At 44.0% G+C, this 20,814-nt stretch overlaps 1 protein-coding gene across 2 annotated transcripts in view; it reads right to left on the bottom strand.

The window, feature by feature from the left end:
• LOC126535529 (AP-5 complex subunit mu-1-like) overlaps nucleotides 1-20,814 on the bottom strand; it is a 196,152-nt gene that overhangs the window by 54,399 nt on the left and 120,939 nt on the right. For both annotated transcript variants that reach the window (XM_050182341.3, XM_055073185.2), the window contains one exon: nucleotides 19,567-19,647. In XM_050182341.3, the coding sequence (XP_050038298.1) occupies nucleotides 19,567-19,647 (81 nt within the window). The remainder of the gene's footprint in view (nucleotides 1-19,566; nucleotides 19,648-20,814) is intronic.

Here is a 20,814-nt window from a genome sequence, read left to right as displayed (position 1 = left end):
TTGGTTCGAGGATGGTGGCAGCGGACAAACAATATTAATGTGAACGTGGTCAAAACGAACGTCTGGCGGTAGAAAATGACCAGGCGCACTCGTAGTGTGTCGACTGAATTTGCCGCACTGGCACTGTATGCATGCCCAAGTCCGGCAACGGACATCAGCGTTCATACACGGCCACAGATAGCGGGAAGTGGCACGTACTCCAGGGTGCGATAAGGAGTCTAGTGCATCAAAATCTTGCTGATGAAATTGGTGTGAAACATACGGTCAAGGATGACCTGTAGACATGTTGCACATCACTGTCACATTGCAGCCAGACAGTAAGATATCTTCGAAGCACAGAGAATCGTTTGCAGTCTGGAGAGGTTGAAGACGCTTCAGCCTCCCCCCCCCCAAAAAAAATTTTTTCGTGCTGTCATGCACTGCTGACCAAAACAACCCCCGGTGCCGGCAATCATTCTGGATTTTGTCTAGAAAGTATTTTTCGCGCTCGAAAAGACACAGACATTTCAGTGCGAACATTGCGAACTTGGACTGGATTTCGTGGCAACGCCCATGCACCTGGAGTCACATAACACAAGGAGCCCCATCTAAGCACAATGTTTCAAGGGCATTTTGATTTATTTTTTTTATTTTATTTCTTTATTTATACAAGTACCTGCAGCGCCACAAGGGCATTATTGCAGGGAGGGGGGGGGACAAATTGAAGAAAAATGAACATGTGACAAAAACTTAATACAGCTAAGCATAATAAAAAAAAAGACATTGTTGCAGCGCAACAAATTGTCGCATGGCGGAAGTTCGATTTTGTTACTTCTTCTGTGGAAAGTGATGAGCCGCAGAATGCTTCATTTGCCGGATACTCTTATTATTGCAATAGCAATTATATGGACACTCAGGCGTATTCCTGCCTTCGCCATCACCCTCATGTTCCGTATGAAGTCCAAGGACGATAACATCATGACCGCGTGCCACATGCTACATGTGCAAATGAAAGCATACTGTGGGGCAGTGGCATGGGTGAGGCGACGGTGGTGGCACAGTCCTGCGTGTGCAAGGCAGAAAAGCAGGGAGGATGAGTGCCGCCTTCAGTCACACACAATACGCCAGGGGGAGTAGAGGGAGGAGGGAGGCGAGCCTTAGGATTCTGTGATCTGTGAGTCTGTGATTGCAAAACATGTTTATTTGCCTTGTTTGACGCATTATACAGGGTGACTTTTTCTTAGATACGTAAATTAATTGGAGACTTTTACATATATTTGAATATCTTGTAGTGAGGTGTGTATACGTGCAGTTTCCAGTTACACTTTTTTGCCCTTTGTCAAGCTGTATCTTCGCATTTCTAATGTATGAGGGCAAGTGAAATGAAAGTGAGCCAACCTATCCTTCACAATAATGGTTCACTTCATAATCTGCGAGGCATGCACATAGCACACAGGCACCTCTCATTTACAAAAGAAACACACAGGTGTGACGATAAATGTTCTTTAATGCTCTCGTACACTGCATTGAACATGGTTGCATGACATAATGACATAATGGACGCTCCAAAAGTTGAAGAGCGTGGTGTCGTGAGGTTTTTCACAGCTGAAGGTGTTTCTCAAAAAGAAATTAGTCGCTGTATGGCTGGTGTGTACGTTGAACATTGTATTTCATTGGCCACTGTAGAGCATTCGACCAAATGGTTCAAAGAAGGATGTGAAAGTTGCAAATACGATCCAAGACCGGGCCAAAGCCACCGTGCAATCCCCAACACAATTGCAAAGGTTGATGAGCTGATTAGACAAGAACAGAGGATAAGCATCGATGAACTGGCAGAGCGTGCAAACAACAGCCACAGTTCGGTTCACACCATAATTCATGAACACCTTGGTTATCGGCCCATGTGTGCACAATGGATTCCCAAGATTTTGAACCACCACCAGAAGACGGAGAGGTATGGCGCTGGCTTGACTCATTTGATCCGGTATCACAATGAGGGCGACGCGGTATCACAAAACACATATCAACGTCAAATCCTTATCCACAGACGAGCAATGATGCAGCTATCACAACTTTGAACGAATGTTGATGACAGCGCTAAGAAATATAAGCAGACAATAACAGAGAGGAGCTGTTGACCAAGATTGTGCTGTGTTTCGATGCATGCACAAGCTCGGTGATAAGTGATGATAACATAGAGTGAGCTCGGCATGTTCATATTAAATAAATGCTGTTTTCATTTTGTGAACGCTATCCTCATTTTTTTGTTCAGCTTAGATTCGAGATACCGTAAGTTTTGAATATTTTTTCTGGCTTTAGACACTCGGGAGTTGGCTTAGAATTGGGGCAAGGTTTGTTGCATTTAAAAGAAAAACTTAATATCTAGTGACTGTTGGTTTAAAATTTTTTATTTAGATTGTGAAATTTTTATTAAAAATTGGCAAAAATAGCATATCTTCAGGAAACAATACTCTCAAGTTTACAACTCTCTTCTAACTCAGCAAGCAAACATGATATCATAATTCTGTAAATTGCATCTGATAGTACGTCTAAAGCGGACAAAATTGATATGTTACACATGAATCTAAAAAAATTCAGTAACATGGAAATACACCTTTTGCAGAGCCCTTATAAACAATGTAACAAAGTCACGTAAGATATAAAATTACATATCAAATTTGTCTGCTTTCAATTAATTAATGGATGCCATTCACAGAACCGCGATATCTGTTCTTGATGCACAGCTATGAATTTTTAAACTTCATGCTTCTATTCTTTTCAAACTTCCGAATTTTTGAAAATTCTAGTAACAAAATTCAGGCCCTAAATCGAAATTTCGCTTCTTACAGTCACTAGAATTTAACTTTCACTCTCAAATGCAACACATTTCCTTAAAATCGGTCCAGGGGTTATCTCAGAAACACATTTTTGCGTTTTACATGTATTTTAATAGGCCGCGTCGGAGCTGAGCCCGAGCTAAAGCTTCCTCTTAAGTCGGAAGCTTAAGGTCAGCAGAAACTGAACTTAAGCAAGGCGTTCCACAAGGTTCAATCCTAGGACTCCTATTATTTATACTTTATGTTAATGATATATGTCATATTTCTTACACAGAAAAACTAGTTATGTGTGCCTCTGACATGAATGCCTTTTTTAGTGCTGAATCAATGTACATTCTCCAAGCTACTATAACCAATTATTTAAGGCATCTGGAACTGTGGCTCCATGAAAACAAGCTTGCATTAAACACAAGTAAAGCAACATACGTTATTTTTAGGCCTACGAACAAACCATGCATTAACCTGAAATTCTCCTTTCAAGGCAACATGTTAGAGCGCATTCGCATGCAAAAATTTCTATGTGTTTGGTTTGAGGAAAACATGTCGTGGAATACCCTTGTGTCAAAGCTTGCTTCTGAATTAGGCAGAACTGTAAGCTGCCTGTACAGGTTTCAAATCTAGTACCATTATGGCTAAGAAAGGCTATATATTACGCCCACTTTTACTCTCACTTGTCTTACTGCATACTAGTATGGGCAAAAACGTCTGCTCAAAACCTAAACAGACTCAAGGTATTGTAGAAAAAGGTTCTTAGAATATTTGAAAATTTTTACGGGCACCCTAGCGAATGATGTCCTCATCGGCTGTTTATAAATCCCGATATTACTAGAGCAAGTGATCTTTATACATTATATAAATTACTACTTTATACAAAGAAAAACAAGCTTTATCAACATTCATTTGATAGCTCCCCCCGATACACTCTCCGAAATCAATACATACGAGTTACTTTTTCGCGGAAAATCTACGGAGAATGCCTTCTTCAATACAGTACCAGATACCAGCAATACTGAACAAATTTTTAACTTGTACCAATTTTGTAATGTAAATTCAAGAAACATGTGCGAACTATGCTTTTAAACATATAGGAACCGCTACAACACCAACATCTTTCTTTGTTATCTTGATGTAAACTATATGTATATAATTATTTTTGTTGTCTTTACGCAAGTGCTTACAAGGATTTTGTGACACAAGTATTATGTGTGTTTATTTTGTACACTAAACGGGTTGCATTCCATGATTTCTATGTCATGTTTAAATTTTGGCACAAGCTTGTACAGTGTTTCAGGTGATTACTTTTGTTAACTGCATGCTGCTGTTTAATGGGTCCTTGAGCACACTCCAGATGTCTGTGACATCTTTTTGCCTAAGGACCTCCGACTCGGTGTTCTTGGAAATAAACTTGATTTGATACAGACGACGCGTAGTACTCTGGAACCATTGTTAAACATTTCCAATGGAGCTCTACTAGCAACATCATGCACTGTCTGAAATGACGACTGAACTTAACTATTTGTCAGACTTTAGAATTTTTGGCAGTATGGGGGATCAGGAAAAGTAAAACTTCGACTGTCGGCATCGTCGAAACAAGCCCCCAATGCTCCTAGCACTTCTTCAATAAAAAGAAGCAAAATTTTCGCTTTAGACAACTCGGCAACATAACTTTTAAATGACAGCAGCAGTGAAGACACAGGAGTTTCTCTCTGGCTGTAAATTTTCCGATCCAACATATAGGCTGTTTTAACGATATCTCAAAAACAACAGTACATGCTCATGAGTGCGAGTTATTCTGATAATTGTGTTCTACCAAGATCAACTGCAACTTTACTTTCCCCTCCCTGGGTAGCTTTCATCTATCAGCGCTTCGACAGCATATGTGAAAATTATTATGAGCAATCCTTCCTGTCATGTGGGATTTTCATTCACACAAGAGCACGCAGTCGAATTTCAGACCAACTTTGAACTGAAGCTTGACTAGCTAACTAATCTCTTACATTTTGAACACAGCCTATGCAAGTGCCCTTATTCATTACTGTACAATATTGCAACGCTGCACCGGAGAAGCGTGGAAGAGAAAGAAGCAGCGCGAGGTTTTTTGGAGTGATCGGCTGTTTCGGACCATCCCATGTCTTCTCTACCATTTTCACTGTAAGTAAACCCATTCTTCATTCTGACAAGTGGTGTAGGTGCTGGGTACTGGTCACCCAGAACAACCCAGTCCTACAAGATCTTCAAAGAAGCAGATGCCTGGTTGGACTACCACCAGAGCCAACAAGCATGGCCGACGCCCAAGCAGGTCGGTCAACGAACAACATCGAAGAAGGTATTGTTCAAGCCAGCCAGAGACCAAGGCATCCTAGCTACTGGACACCGGAAGCACGTATATTCTCAGCTAAAACAGATGAAGACGTGGATGACTGGCTGAGACACTACGGAAAAGTAAGCTGGCATAACGGATGGAGTACGTCAACGCAGCCTGTAAATGTTGCATTTTCTCTCGCCGGTACCGCTCTACTTTGGTTTGGCAATCATGAACGCATGCTGACCCCTTGAGAAACTTTTGTCCAGGAATTGAAAGCCTGCTTCAGCAACTCCAATTCCAAAAAGAAGAAAGCGGAACACACGCTTTCATGCAGAGCCCAATTGCCTGGTGAAATGTGTACAATGTATATTGAAGAAATATTGAAGCTATGCGGAATCGTTGACGCAAATACGTCAGATGAAGACAAAGTACAACACTTATTAAAAGGCATCGCTGAAGACGTCTAGAATTTTTTAATAATAATCTCATCTTCCCTCTCAGAGCAAGAATGCTGATGTTGACAATTTCGACGACTACTTAACGACAATCTCATCAGACTTTCGTAACTTTGCCATTTTCAAGAACGAACAACAGCGCAACCATTCACTAAAGCCGATTATTGATGCGACCCACAGATATGAATGGGCTACGCCATTTGTGATTCATGACGGTCTGCTTTATGACAAGAATTATTCAAACAACGGTGCTCCACTGCTGCTCGTCATTCCAAAATGCCTGCACCTTGCTGTACTTCGGGCCATGCACGACAACCTTACATTCGGTCACCTTGAATTCACTCGAACGTTCCACCACCTCCGATAACATTTCTATTGGCCTCAATCGTGGAAGACTACCAAGCAATATGTTGCCAGCTGTGATGTCTGCCAACGCCACAAACGATAGACTACTGCTCCTGCAGAAACTCTGCAACTGGTTAGACCGCCGACTTCACCTTTCCAGAAAGTCTGCATAGATTTACTCGGTCCCTTCCCCAAGTCTTCCACTGGCTGCCGCTGGATAATCGTGTGCTTCGATTATTTAACACATTACACTGAAACAATGGCACTTGTCTCAGCTACTGCATCCAATGTTTCGGGGTTTCTTCTGCATTCGATTATTCTCCGCCATGGTGCTCTTCATGTGGTGATAAGTGCTCGCGGCCGGCAGTTCACCACTGACGTCGTGGAAGGGTTGCTACGCCTTTGTGGAAATCAATATCGTCATTCCACGCCTTACCATCCGCAAACCAATGGTCTTACCGAACGCACCAATCGCAACCTCGTCAACATGCTTTCAATGTGTGTCTCAGAGGATCATAAGAACTGGGTTGCCATATTACCGTCCATCACGTATGCTATAACATAGCCAAGCATGAATTCACAAAATACGCACCTTTCTTTCTCCTCTAAGCTCGCCATCCTCAAAGTTTTCTCGGCACCATACTTCCTTTTTCACCTAACGACGATGCTCCTGTCAAACAGATACTGTGTCGTGTCGAAGAGGCACGTCGACTTATCGTCACGTGTTCATGCTAAGGCTCGCTACGACGCACATCTGCCCATCAGATTTGCTACCAGTGGCTTCGTGTGGCTGTGGACATCGCTCTGGAAAAGGGGACTTTGGCAAAAGCTTCTCTCTAAGTATTCGGGCCCGTTTGTCATTCTCAAATGCTTAAGCAAAGTGACCTATGTCATCACCAAAGTGACGGCTGATAACCGCCGTTCATGTAAGACACAAGTTGTGCACGTCGCACGATTGAAACCGTACCATCAACGCGCACTTTGACTCGCTAGGTGAGCTTCGTCTGTCCCGAAGGAAAATGTAATGCTGCACCAGAGGAGCATGAAAGAGAAAGAAGAAGCGGCACGAGGTTTTCCAGAATGATCAGCTGTTTCAAACCATCCCATGTCTTCTTTACCATTTTCACTGTAAATATACCCATTCTTCATTCATAACAATACTGTGCAACACTCCACATCACAGTGTACAGCACTGTACAGGAATTCAGCAAAGCATTTGGAGTCTCCAGCACCAGTTGACCACCTTGTTTGCAGAAAAAAGCTGGTCTAACGCAATCATCATGCATGAGGAGGTTTCAGCATAGGTGCCTACTGCAATGGTTAAAGATGACTAAACAAAATGCTCCTTGCACAATAAGAACATGCTCTTTTTCACATTTGCGAAGCTACTGCTTTCTCACATCCCTATGGGTATTGTTGATGCCAACAAATCTTCATAATATTTTTTGTGTGATCTGACTTACGAGATTGGGAACCAGGTGCATATTTTGTTTAATTTAGGATTTTTTTACTTTGAATGCTTATACTAAAAATGGCAAATTATTACTTTATTACTAGTCAAAAGTGCATGTTCCATTTGCGTAATCAGCACTGTCTCCTTTTGTTTCCCTCTCCCCTTTCCTGCACGCAGCATTTCAAGTGACAGTTTTGTGCAATCTGTGCTCCACAGAAAATCAAACATTTTACATCTTACTGCTGGCTATTTGCCCGCTGCAAGTATGCCTGTAATACTGTAGGAGGGACTTGTGATGTCATCTCTGCTGGCAATTTCACTGGCTACTATGGAACTGAAGGCTAGATGGCCCAGCTTTTTGTTTAAATTCTCAGCTGTTTTCAAAGTGTTGCACACGAGCAATGTTCTCACACTCCTTTATACCAAAATTTGTTTGGACTGGAACCACCTTCTCCACTCCATTGTCATTATCAAAGATGTTGCGTCATTCAAAGCTGCTATTGATAACTTTTTCTGTAATTATCACATTGTTTACTGTTTCTGTAATTATTGTATTGTTTATTATTTGTGTTGTCCTTTACATTCCTTTTGCAAAATGCCAAAAATTATATTTTCAATTACCTTAGTTGTTTTCTATTATTTCTTTAGTAAAACCTATGCAACCACTCCCCTCTGTAGTCCTTTGGTCCCTGAGGGTACTGCAATAAAAAAAAATTTACACAGAAACTCCACTAGAGTTGTCTAAGTATGCGTAAACATTGCGCCACTTGCTCATCTCCGTGCAGCCCAGTGTCATTATCAATCTTATCAAACTGACCAGTATAAACAGTTATCAACCCTTATGGGTCCTTATCAACTTTATCGAACTAGATCTGACCCTTATCAACCATTATCATTTATCAACCTTGTCAGACACGATATCACCCTTGTCGGTCCTTATCAACCTAATCAGAATTTCTCCGATCATTGTAAGCCCTTATTGTTGTTTAGAACCTTATCAATCCACGTCGAACCATTATCAACTGTGATGAAAACCATATAACCCCGCATCATTACTTATCATGCTTATCAACTCATTCACTGCTTACCTTTCAGTGCTGTGAGACGCAAAGCACATGAGCCCTCAGAGATCGGTGGCATTTCGATCAATGGAGGAATGCCCCAACAGAAGGCACGACCCAGGATCACCAAAACGCGTCAGGGGATGTGGGTTCTTTGGCATTATATTTTCGCTAAGTTGGAACTTTCCTTACGTCTACAATGCTTCAAGTCAACTCTACATGTGGTCCTAGAGATGGCTTTTATTCCACCATCACCAAATCTTTCAACAAAGCCTTCATAGAAACTGTTTTCCTTTGAAATTTGCTTTGTACTGCTGGTACAACACATTCATGTGGTTCAGCTATACTCACCTTCTGCAAGTGTGGGTGTTTAGCCCAGTGGGTAAGACACTTGTCTTCTAGGCATGGGGTTGTAGGTTTGAAACTCACCATTGCCAACATATTTATTTCAGATTTGTTTTGTTTAACAGTCGAGCCTGCTTATAACGAACCTGAGCATTATGCGGCGTCTGTTATAACTTGAAGCTCATAGTAAGTGGACGACAGCTCAAAAAGAAGAAGTGGCTAATCAAAACACAAAATTTATTTCTTTGCAAAGAAGTTCGTGATGCTCATCTGTTTCTGCAGTGTAGATCCGATGAGGGCGGTCTCTAGTTTATTAAATGCAGAAGCGTGCTTTTCGCCGATGCCATTGGCATAGACAAGTTGCCTGAGGCTCCCTATGTAGCCCACTGCAACAGGCACACTTATGGGTGCTGGCTCCGAAGTTTCATCGTCATCTGATTCCTCCGCGTTGCTCTCCACCCACACTTTGCAAGCAATGCCCTCGTCCATGCACGGTTCCAAAATATCAGCGTCTTCATCAGCAGAAATAAAGTCATCCCAACCAGTGTCATTAGCCCCCCATGTCTGAGTCAATCACGCACTGCCACAAATCACCGCCGGACTGATCATCTTCCGAAGCATCAGGCTCGGCATCAGGCACTGCGTCAATAAAGTTGGCCTTGCGGAAACAGTTCCCCACGCAAGTGGCCGTAACTTCCGCACAGGCTGCCTTCGCCATCTCAATGGCTGAATACAGTGAAACTCGAAGCGGCAAATTGGCAGCCGGGCGATCAACAGCGATGGGCAAGCGCTCCAATATGTGCTGCTTATCATCATCATCAGCCTGGTTACGCCCACTGCAGGGCAAAGGCCTCTCCCATACTTCTCCAACTACCCCGGTCATGTACAAATTGTGGCCATGTTGTCCCTGCAAACGTCTTAATGTCATCCGCCCACCTAACTTTCTGCCGCCCCCTGCTACGCTTCCCTTTCCAAGGTCCGTAACCCTTAATGACCATCGGTTATCTTCCCTCTTCATTACCATGTCCGGCCCATGCCCATTTCTTTTTCTTGATTTCAACTAAGATGTCATTTACCCGCATTTGTTCCGTCACCCAATCTGCTCTTTTCTTATTCCTTAACGTTGCACCCATCATTCTTCTTTCCATAGCTCGTTGCGTCGTCCTCAATTTCAGCAGAACCCTTTTCGTAAGCCTCCAGGTTTCTGCCCTATACGTGAGTACTGGTAAGACACAGCTGTTATACACTTTGCTCTTGAGGGATAGTGGCAACCTGCAGCTCATGATTTGAAAATGCCTGCCAAACGCACCCCAGCCCATTCTTATTCTTCTGGTTAATTCAGTCTCATGATCCGGATCCGTGGTCACTACCTGCCCTATGTAGATGTATTCCCTTACCACTTCCAGTGCCTCACTACCTATCGTAAACTGCTGTTCTCTTCCGAGACTGTTACTTTAGTTTTCTGCAGATTAATTTTCAGACCCACCCTTCTGCTTTGCCTCTCCAGGTCAGTGAGCAAGCATTGCAATTGGTCTCCTGAGTTACTAAGCAAGGCAATATCATCAGCGAATCGCAAGTTGCTAAGGTATTCTCCATTAACTTTTATGCCCAATTCTTCCCATTCCAGGTCTCCGAATACCTCCTGTAAACATGCTGTGAATAGCATTGGAGAGATCGTATCTCCCTGTCTGACGCCTTTGTTTATTGGGACTTTGTTGCTTTCTTTATGGAGGACTACGGTGGCTGTGGAGCCATTATAGATATTTTCCAGTATTTTTACATATGGCTCATCTACACCCTGATTCCGTAATGCCTCCATGACTGCTGAGGTTTCGACTGAATCAAGCGCTTTTTCGTAATCAATGAAAGCTATATATAAGGGTTGGTTATATTCCGCACATTTCTCTATCACCTGATTGATAGAGTGAATATGGTCTATTGTTGAGTAGCCTTTACGGAATCCTGCCTGGTCCTTTGGTTGACAGAAGTCTAAGGTGTTCCTGATGCTGTTTGCAATTACCTTAGTAAATACTTTGTAGGCAATGGACAGTAAGCTGATCCGTCTATAATTTTTCAAGTCTTTGGCGTCCCCTTTCTTATGGATTAGGATTATGTTAGCGTTCTTCCAAGATTTCGGTATGTTCGAGGTCATGAGGCAGTGTGTATAGGGTGGCCAGTCTTTCTAGAACAATGTTCCCACCATCCTTCAACAAATCTGCTGTTACCTGATCCTCCCCAGCTGCCTTCCCCCTTTGCATAGCTCCCAAGGCGTTCTTCACCTCTTCCGGTGTTACTTGTGGGATTTCAAGTTCCTCTAGACTATTCTCTCTCCCGTTATCATCGTGGGTTCTACTGGTACTGTATAAATCTCTATAGAACTCCTCAGCCACTTGAACTATCTCATCTATATTAGTAACGATATTGCTGGCTTTGTCTCTTAACGCATACATCTGATTCTTGCCTATTCCTAGTTTCTTCTTCACTGCTTTTAGGCTTCCTCCGTTCCTGAGAGCATGTTCAATTCTATCCATATTATAGTTCCTTATGTCAGCTGTCTTACACTTGTTGGTTAACTTAGAAAGTTCTGCCAGTTCTATTCTAGCTGTAGGGTTAGAGGCTTTCATACATTGGCATTTCTTGATCAGATCTTTAGTCTCCTGCTGTAGCTTACGGATCTCCTGTCTAACGGAGTTACCACCGACTTCTATTGCGCACCCCTTAATCATGCCCATAAGATTGTTGTTCATTGCTTCAACACTAAGGTCCTCTTCCTGAGTTAAAGCCGAATACCTGTTCTGTAGCTTGATCCGGAATTCCTCTAGATTGCCATGTTATCGGTTGTTAACGAAACTTTCTCTCAAGTCTCTAAACTTATTAAGGCAGTTTGTCGTGTGCGTATCATGGCCACGTACGCTTATATCTCCTTCCGTTTCTCTACCGTGGGTGTGCTTTAAAACCACGGCGCTGCAATTATGCTTCAGAAACTTTCCTTTCCTTTCTTCTTCTCCTCCCTTAAACTCGTTCTCTTAACTACTACATGCAGAGACAAAGCAACAGTGCTCACATTCGATCCCATAGACGAGATGAATATATATATATATAAAATCAGTCATAGCACTCGTAGTACAGCCCTCTGGGCCGTTCTCTTTTCGAAAGTAGTCTTATTAGGGTTATTATAATTACACGAAGGTATTTCGCCCTCGTGAGCAGCAATCCCCGAGATAGTTACTCGGGCTAGCTTCCCACGCTAAGCGTGCCGCGCTCGCCTAGCACGTGATCAAGCTTTTCCTAGTCTCTAAAGCCGCTCGAGTTCGCTCTTATCCACGGGTGGCGATTTTTCCAAGAAAGTATGCCTTCCAACCACTCAGTCCCTTCCAACATCAGTCTCTTTCCACGTAAGTATGAGGCTCTGAACAGGAGCTATGGCGCTTCAAGGTAACCTGGGGCCTGACGAACCAACCGACTGAGCTATCTCTCCGGGCAACATCCAAGGGTCACGAGTTCAAACCACCTGTTCTCTTCCTTCTTTTTTTCTTTTTTCTTCCCCCCCTTTTAATATGCCTTTTCTTTTAGTTTATCACTGTACTCCCCGGGGACCCTCCTTAAAAAAAAAAAAAAAAGAAAACACAATCTCCTCTATTATGTATGGCCACACATGTGCAGGTCACAAATACCAGGTTCTCTAGTTGAGTGCCATCTGTGCGGTATAACTGAGCTCAGATTGGTCCACCTTGACTGATGAAATAAGGCACCACTGTAGGTTAAATGAGGTGTACAACTCTTGCCTCGCACCTCGCCTGCAAGAGGACTGTGGTTCGAATCCCGGTGCCGCGCAATTCTTCACCGGAAAAAAAAAAAAAAAAGAAACGTGTGTCGAGAAAATTGCACAAACAGGCCTGGAGTGCGGCCTGATCCCGGTGACAAGAACCGGTAACGCACTCTCTCACCAGAGCAGGATTGGCCACCCTGGTGCAGTACTTGGCCACAACCTCCTATATGAATACAACAATCTGGCGCTTATACGATGCCTTAAATGCGCGTATTATGCCCAAATCAAGCGGCTGCACTTTTGAAGTGGTATTGGGTGGCAGGAAAAGTAGAGTAACTGCTGTCAAGAGAAGTTCGCACATTGTGCACTGAGCAGTTGTTGAGCACATGCAGCACACGCCTTCCTTGCCTCTGCATGTTGCAGTCAAACTCGCCCAGCCACTCTGCGAATAAATTGCATGTCATCCGCGCCTTAGTATTGTGCCTGTAGCGCACAGGTACACAGCTCCGAAAGCAACGCAGCTTATTTGCTTTTCCAATTACAAATGGCATGCTGGTCGCACCGAAGTACTGTAAGGCGCTCTTTACTATGCTTACCACCAGCACACGAGTCGCCTTTCATGGCTTGCGTCTTGTCCGGCAGCATCTGATAACGCAGGCTCATCTGTGTTATACATGTCGTGCTCCATGTAGCTTGCAGTAAGGGCTTGGTTTCTTACAAGCCAAGCGGCAATGTCTTGGTCACTTACCGAAGCCGTCTCGCCGACAATCGATTTAAAACAATCCCATGCCACACTTTGAATCGATGTAGCCAGCCACTGCCCGGGCAGAAGTCAGGAAAATCTAGCAGGAACGCAAAGTCTAGTGCGGAGAGGCCTGCTTCATGCTAACGGCCAGAAAACAAAACTTCTGAACTTTAGCCGGCGCCGTAGCGGGCGCCGAGATAGCGAGGGAGTTGCAAGCAAGAGTGAGGAGAGGGGAGCAGAGTTGTGAGGATGGGCGGGAGGGCAATCTTCGAAGCAACACGCCGACACTTGTGGGCAGTGCGTGATGGCGGGAAGAAGGTAGAGGGGCACGAAACGGATAGTTCGCCTCCGAGGAGGCTTGGGAAAATAGACTGCGTGCAAAATTGGGTTGGAGGTCGTCATTTCACACCACAGCAGCAGGTTTACGCCATCCTTTCGTTGTAACCGATATCCAGGGCTCAAAGACGTTCGTTATACGTGCGATCTTATGCCATTTAAATTACAGTTGCCGACTGATTTTTCGGACTTCAAGAAGTTGGACATGCTCGATTATTCATTCTGCTTCACGGCACCACCATTGTCCGTATAGACCATAATGTATAACAACTGCTGAAAGTTTGGACACCTTGCAACCTCTCATCTGATCTTTCGTATACTCCTTGAGGCAACTCGATCGAAAGCACCATGCACCGACTCTGACCGGTGCATGGTTCGACTTGCTGAATGCCATTTTTTATTTGAATGGAGCCTCCTTGCTGCTCCACGAAGTGGCGTTACTGCAAATCCCCGCTCATCATCATCATTTCTGCCTGGTTTGTGGTTACAGCAGTTTCGGTCTCAGCTTAGTAAGCCATGTCAAGACTTCGTGCACGACGCTGCGAGTAGGCCACGTTTTTTGTTCGTGCGACTGGTGTCAGCGTAACGGTGTGGTGGTGTTTACTTTGTGTGCTGTGTCGAGGCAACGCCTCCTTTAAAAAGATGCCTGCCGTGTGCACCGAAAATCTGCTGCCCTTACCTTTCCCCTTTTCCTCCTTTCCACTCGAGGCGGTAGCTAGCGATCGTTGCGGTGGTCGCTTGCAACACATGCGCGCATGCGCACATCACCGCATGGCAGTGCGGCCGGCGCGGCCGCCGCTACCGCCGCGATACCACACCGCCCCAGTCCCCTTGGCAGAGATAGGGACGTAAGTGGCGCCATCTCTTGACAACTGATCGCAACTCAAGGCACGACGGCTACAATGGGTAAGCGAGCGACGTTGCAGGCATCTTTCTAGAGGAGGCATTGGTCGAGGCAACTACCTCCTTTGTTGGTCGAGGTTGTGGTGATCCAACGCGGCATACGGAAACATTGCGTCTAGTGTCTAATGGCGCCGACAGGGCCCGCGCAGACTGCACTGGGGAATGCTGGCAAGCAGGTGTCAGGAGGCCTAGGATTTGTCGCCTTCCGATGTGCTCCCTACCGACACCAAAAATGTTCTGCCGAGAACTGCGCAGTGGTTGCATTGCGATTCCGGACACCGTCTCATTTGACAGTTTCAAAAGTGCTGACACTGCTGTACTGACATGCGCAGAACTTGACGACGGCGAGATCATTCGTCAGGTTTCTGCTGCACCGCCAGACGATGACTCTGACTCGGAAGATGACGCACCATGTGCTATGCTGCCATCGCATGCGGAGTGTGTACAAGCAGTGACTGTGCTTTCAGCCACCTATAGTGACCGTACGACCCTCTCCAAGATTCAGCCTTATCTGAATGCGCGTAAACAGAACAGCGTGCAACGGCGCCTTCACGATTTCTTCAAGCCTACTGCCGAGCCTGAATAAGTGCATGGAAATAAAGGATTTCTTTTTTTCTTAATCTGCTTTTTCGGACACCTGTTTATTCGGACATTACTGCAGTCCCCGTGAGGTCCGAATAAACGGTCGGTGACTGTATGTATATTTTGACGGTCACATGGCTCTCGTTCATTTAAAGCGGAAATTCATCTTAAGTGGGGCCGTTATATGTGGGCTCGACTGTATACATCAATTTATTTATAGTGTATTGAAGTGTAAAGTTGGGCGAGTTGGTATACATTCATAATGGGAACAGCACGAACAAAACGACGACGGAGTGAAAGGACACAGGACACGCGCTGTTACTTATATTTAATTTATTTATTTATTATTTATAAAGACTTGTCTTATGTGAAAGACGAACGGACAGGTTTCCCCATTGGGTCGGCATAGAAATGTTTACGCATTTAAGTACGATGTGGTGCCAACGTAGCAAGGACCACAGCATGATCTATGCATCAGGCTAGCTTGCTTGCAATGCCCAAGCACAGTGAGGGTCATTTAAGGAACTCAAGAAACTGTCTGGCAATGTGGGTCTGGCCAAAGAGGCTGCTCATTTCACAAGCAAGATGTGTTCGCAAATTGCCTTGTTTAACTTGTACCTCTTGCTTACCCCACACCTTCTTGTGGATGTGCGAAATAAATGGCAGAAGGACTCAAAGTGAGAACTAGGTGAAAAATTATTTGTATTGTATTAGTAAATTGCTCTTCTACAATACCAAAAACACCCACTGTCACTCTGATCGGAGGCTTGGTAAGCCAAAAAAAGATGCAAGAACAAAATATGGGTGGCCACATCGCCAATGGCCTCTGCTGGGGGGCTAGTTAACTGTTCACGGCAAAGCTGAAGTATGTTACATTCTAAAGAACCTGAAGACTGAACTCAGCAAATTTCAGGAGCATTTATGGATGCACAACTGCCCAAGTACGAATAAAAAATCTTTAACTCCTTTTCTACCGTGCCCGTTGGGCACAGTTAGCGTACTAACAATAGTTTCAAATGCCGTTTTTGCAGCTAATGGACACACTGCACCATCTGATGCATAGTAGGAGAAGCAAAGTTTTGTTCCTTATAGAGTTTGTTTTTTTCCCACTTCGGGGCAAGTTTCCAATGGGCTCCGAAGACACATGGGTGCTCGTCTAAGTTGAAAACGAAAACAGCAGTGTCGATAAGCAGCATAACATCGCAGATCTCATGATTCCACTGTGTCTGCAGCTGATTTTATAGATTGCTCAAGCACCAGCCAGTCAGAGGACGCTGCCTTTTCATCTGACTTTGATCCTACAAGTGACGATGGAAACCAACCCAGAGCTTGAGGATGCACTGCTAGTTCGTGCCTCTTCACCAACTAAAGTCACTCAGCCCTAGCCAGCTAACATGGAGACATACCAAACTGCAAGAAATGCTATGACAGCAGCAGAAAACAAGAATTTACTGCAAAAGTTCTCCTATGTTTCACATTGAGGAACTACTTTTCTGCATGGCATGCCTATCTGTAGGGCTTCCAGTTAAAATTTTGTTGCGCAAGTAGATTTCAAGGAAAAATTTTGCCTATCTGTATGTAGGGCTTCCAGTTAAAATTTTGTAGCGCAAGTAGATTTCAATGAAAGATTTTGATTTCTTTGCAGCTATGGCAAGTAGACAGCGAAACACTTTGTACATATAAAAGAAATATTTTTGCATTTGTTTCTTTTTAGATAGAAACATATCTTTACAAGTATAGTGTTTGACAATTTGTAGATTTTTTCATTACACAAACCTCGTTAATAAATGTTGTGTGCCTGAAAAGCAGATTCATTGTGCTTTGCTTTCATGTATATATAAATTATGAGCGCAATATATTCTTAAAAAAAAGAAAATAATCTAGTGCAACCTACAAGAAAACGGTCATAATAAGGAGAGTGAAAATTTGTGACATCCCGCACTAGCACTGGAGTTTCAGCCCGAAATTCAGAAATGTAACTTTGAACTTCTGCTCACTTCTAATAACCCACCTATTAGTGTAAATTCAACACAAATAGAGTTTCTAAGGAATACTTCACCCGACTAAACTTACTTGGTGTTTCTCTTTAGGGCCACTTTCAAGGGGCGCTGCAACAGTTTTTTCAAGCTGCCACATGTGCATTAGATTTATTCTCAGTGTGTCAAAAATCAAAGAGCAAGAGGAATTATGATAACACAGATAAACCCAAGTTATCAGTCAAAGAAATTTCTAAATTAGAGTTTCCCTCAACTCGAATTTTTGCAGCTCTAATGCTACATTTCACTCTCCCATGACATCATAGGGTGGCGCTAATAGCAGCAGAGCATTAGTGGAAGTAGGCTCACCATGGTTGCCTTGTCTGCCCAGCTTGCCGTTTCCATGGGAGTCCACAACTGGGCAGTGTGTGGTCCGATCTCAGAGGATACGGTGTCTCTTTCCCAGTGACAAGAGCTTATACGAGGCAGCCATTGGCGTGCCAAAGTGCTTGGCACTCTGACGCGTTGTTCCCATGGCTGCGAAACCTCACCTATGGCTGTGTGATACTTGAAATGATTGTACAACACCATGCCAAAGTTTCTTTTTGCAGTGCTTGCAATAGTGTGCAAACATAAATCACATGTTACATTTTTAACCAATGATCACAGCATCACTCTTTGAGATTGCATTCTGTCTAGTGTTAGTATAGTAAAACCTCATTAATTTTGAAAATCCGATAATTCCAAATCGTCTTCTGGTCCCAGCAGGCATATGCATTCTTTAATGCAATGAAACTCTTGTTAAATCAAGCGTATTTTGCCGCTCACTAATTAATCCAAACAAATCTCCGAGCTCAGTGAGCTCGGAGCTCTGCAAACGTGCGACACAGAAGGGCAAAAACGGTGCTAGTGTCCAACCAAATCGCCATTATCATCAACGGAAATCATATGTGAATGACAGCAATGCCAGAACGCTTCGCGCCTATTTGTGCCTTTATTCTTGCATTTACCGCTGCCCATAACACCACGTTGGCCACGTGCCTTCATAACTGCATAGTTGCCATCTATGATCACGTCGATAGCCGCCATGGTTTTTTTCGCACCGTTTGCGGCAAGCAGTAGTTTCATTTTGACTCTGTGCACACGTCGGCAACATGCATTCATAACTGCGTAGTCGCCATCCTTGATCGCGTCAATGGCGGCCACAGTTTCGGCCGCAGCAGTTGCGGCAAACAGTAGTTTCATTTGGACTCGATACACACGTCAGCCACATGCATTTATAACTGCGTAGTTGCTGTCCTTGATCGAGTCAATGGCAGCCATAGTTTCGGCCACTGCGGTTGCCGCAAACAGTAGTTTCATTTTGACTCGATACACACGTCAGCCACATGCATTTATAACTGCGTAGTCGCCATCCTTGATCGCATCAAAGGCGGCCACAGTTTTAGCCGCAGCAGTTGCGGCAAACAGTATCATTTTGACTCGATAGACACGTCAGCCACATGCATTTATAACTGCGTAGTCGCCATCCATTGATCGCATCAATGGTGGCCACAGTTTTGACCGCAGCAGTTGCGGCAAACAGTAGTTTCATTTTGACTCAATACACACGTCAGCCACATGCAGTCATAACTGCGTAGTCGCCGTCCTTGATCGCATCAATGGCGGCCACAGTTTCGGCCGCAGCGGTTGCCGCAAACAGTAGTTTCATTTTGACTCAGTGCACATGTCAGCAGTGTGCCTTCAAAACTGTGGTCGCCACCCACGATCACGTCGATAGAGACTGCGGTTTCTTCCGCAGTTGTCGCAGCAAACAGCAGCTCCGTTTTGACTAGTTGCAAAGCTGTCAAGGATGAAGAGCACCGACTATATCACGACAGACAGACAATCTGTTTGTGGCCAGCTCGCTGGCGAAAAAATAATCTGGATGTGCACGAAATAGTGAAAAGCATGTCTCAGATGAAGACGCATGCCATGGCCATGCTCGGCCTTCGCCATTGCAAGCCCTAATCAGTCACGAAATTAGGATAATTGCAGTTTGCACACTGCTTTTGTAGAAAGCTGAAAGAGGATTTGCTCATTCGTTCAGTAAATAAAAGCATCTGTTTATTTCTTTTTCTTGATAACATTGATAATCTTACAATCTGTTAATTCTGACTTTTTCTTTTTTGCCCTGTGACATTTCAATTCACGAGGTTTTACACAAAATCACCACATCAAGGCAATGCCATCGGTGCCGTTTAACAAGCTTTCCATGGTGCGTTGCAGGGCCCCTTTAAGATGAAGAGGACATGGGGACCAAGGAGCAACTTCACCACTTGACAGAGAACGACCAACTCAATGATTAATTTGCAAAATTCGCAACAACCTAGCATGAAGACCAAGATGAAAAGCAACAATGGTGATTATGTGCACGTGAAATCAGCGAAGTCTACATTTGGCCCTCACCATATAATACGTTGTGCGTTAGCTCACCTGTGTGGAGTGAACAACCTCTCGAAGCTGTACGCGCAACACCGGTTTCCCATGGAATGCCGTTGGCCTCCACGCAGGCACCTTCAAAGAAAGAAATGCTTGTGAGGGTGATGGAACAGCTGGTGTCCGCACTGCACACCACAGTACTGGCTCCCTCAGAACTAGGCAAGTGCAAATATACATTTTCTGAAAGTGAAGTTGAAGGAGATAGCAAATGGTGCCAAATAGTTTCAAACCGAACAGTTCGAATAGCAATGAGATTTGCATAAAACCTTGACATAAGAGCCAGTTGTTCAATGAAAAGCTAAGAAAAGTGGGTTCTTTAAAAAAAAAGACATGTTGACGAGTTCTCAACCTGCTGGAGTTGTTGTTGTCAAACAACAACTCCAGCAGCCCAGAAAATTTATTTACAGGTTCTTGTTCACTGTTGTGCTTAAGTCATATTTTCCGGTGGCCTCAGCAGTGTTTCACATCCACCCATTGTGCATCGTCGCAATACTGTCAAGTACTACCTTGACTGCACGACGCCTGCAGTTTACGCTTTGTTACACAAATTCATCTTGATCCTTTTTGTCTACACTTGAGCTATCACATGTGCACAGATAAACTTGGCAGATGCAACTTTTGTGGTCCTCAGTTTAACAGCTTGCACGAATCATCTGGGGCCCAATCACCAATGAGCGACAAACTTCCCGCAACGGTTTGCCATTCACTGCCACACCTTCCTTGGCTGTTAGGCTTTACCAGCACTGTTTTGCCGGGTGTCAGCCACCAAGGTTATGGTGTAGTGCTGCATCGATGCAAATCTACTCAGAACAGCCATACAGCTCTTTGGGAAACTGTATGGACACTGAATAATACCTTTCAATAATCGAGCAGGTGAAGAAATCAGAAGGGGATTGTAAACAAATTCGTCTTTGCTTGTCTTGGCTATGAGCATTGCAATGCCACTTGTTCACTAAAACTGAAGCTGCTGATTAAGTATATTTTAAAATTTATCCTATGTCTGCACATATAGCAAGTACCAAAAATTTTTGAAATTCAACAGTAACATCAGGATGCAGGTTATATATGAATTTTGGCTTGAGGTGCAGTTTTACAGCAGTGTGAGCTGTGTTGCCAAGAAACCACCCTCGATGCAAAATTTTCTGCCATCATCGTTGGCATAGAAGTGGGGGAACAGAGCAGCCGGCCAAAGATGCGATATACATGATTCATGCATCTGTGAATGGAGACTGTTCTTACAAA

The sequence above is a fragment of the Dermacentor andersoni genome, chromosome 7 (assembly GCF_023375885.2).
Source record: "Dermacentor andersoni chromosome 7, qqDerAnde1_hic_scaffold, whole genome shotgun sequence".
In the NCBI taxonomy this organism is placed as follows: domain Eukaryota; kingdom Metazoa; phylum Arthropoda; class Arachnida; order Ixodida; family Ixodidae; genus Dermacentor; species Dermacentor andersoni.
Note: the sequence above shows the minus strand (reverse complement) of the source record. Positions and strands in the feature narration are given on the sequence as shown.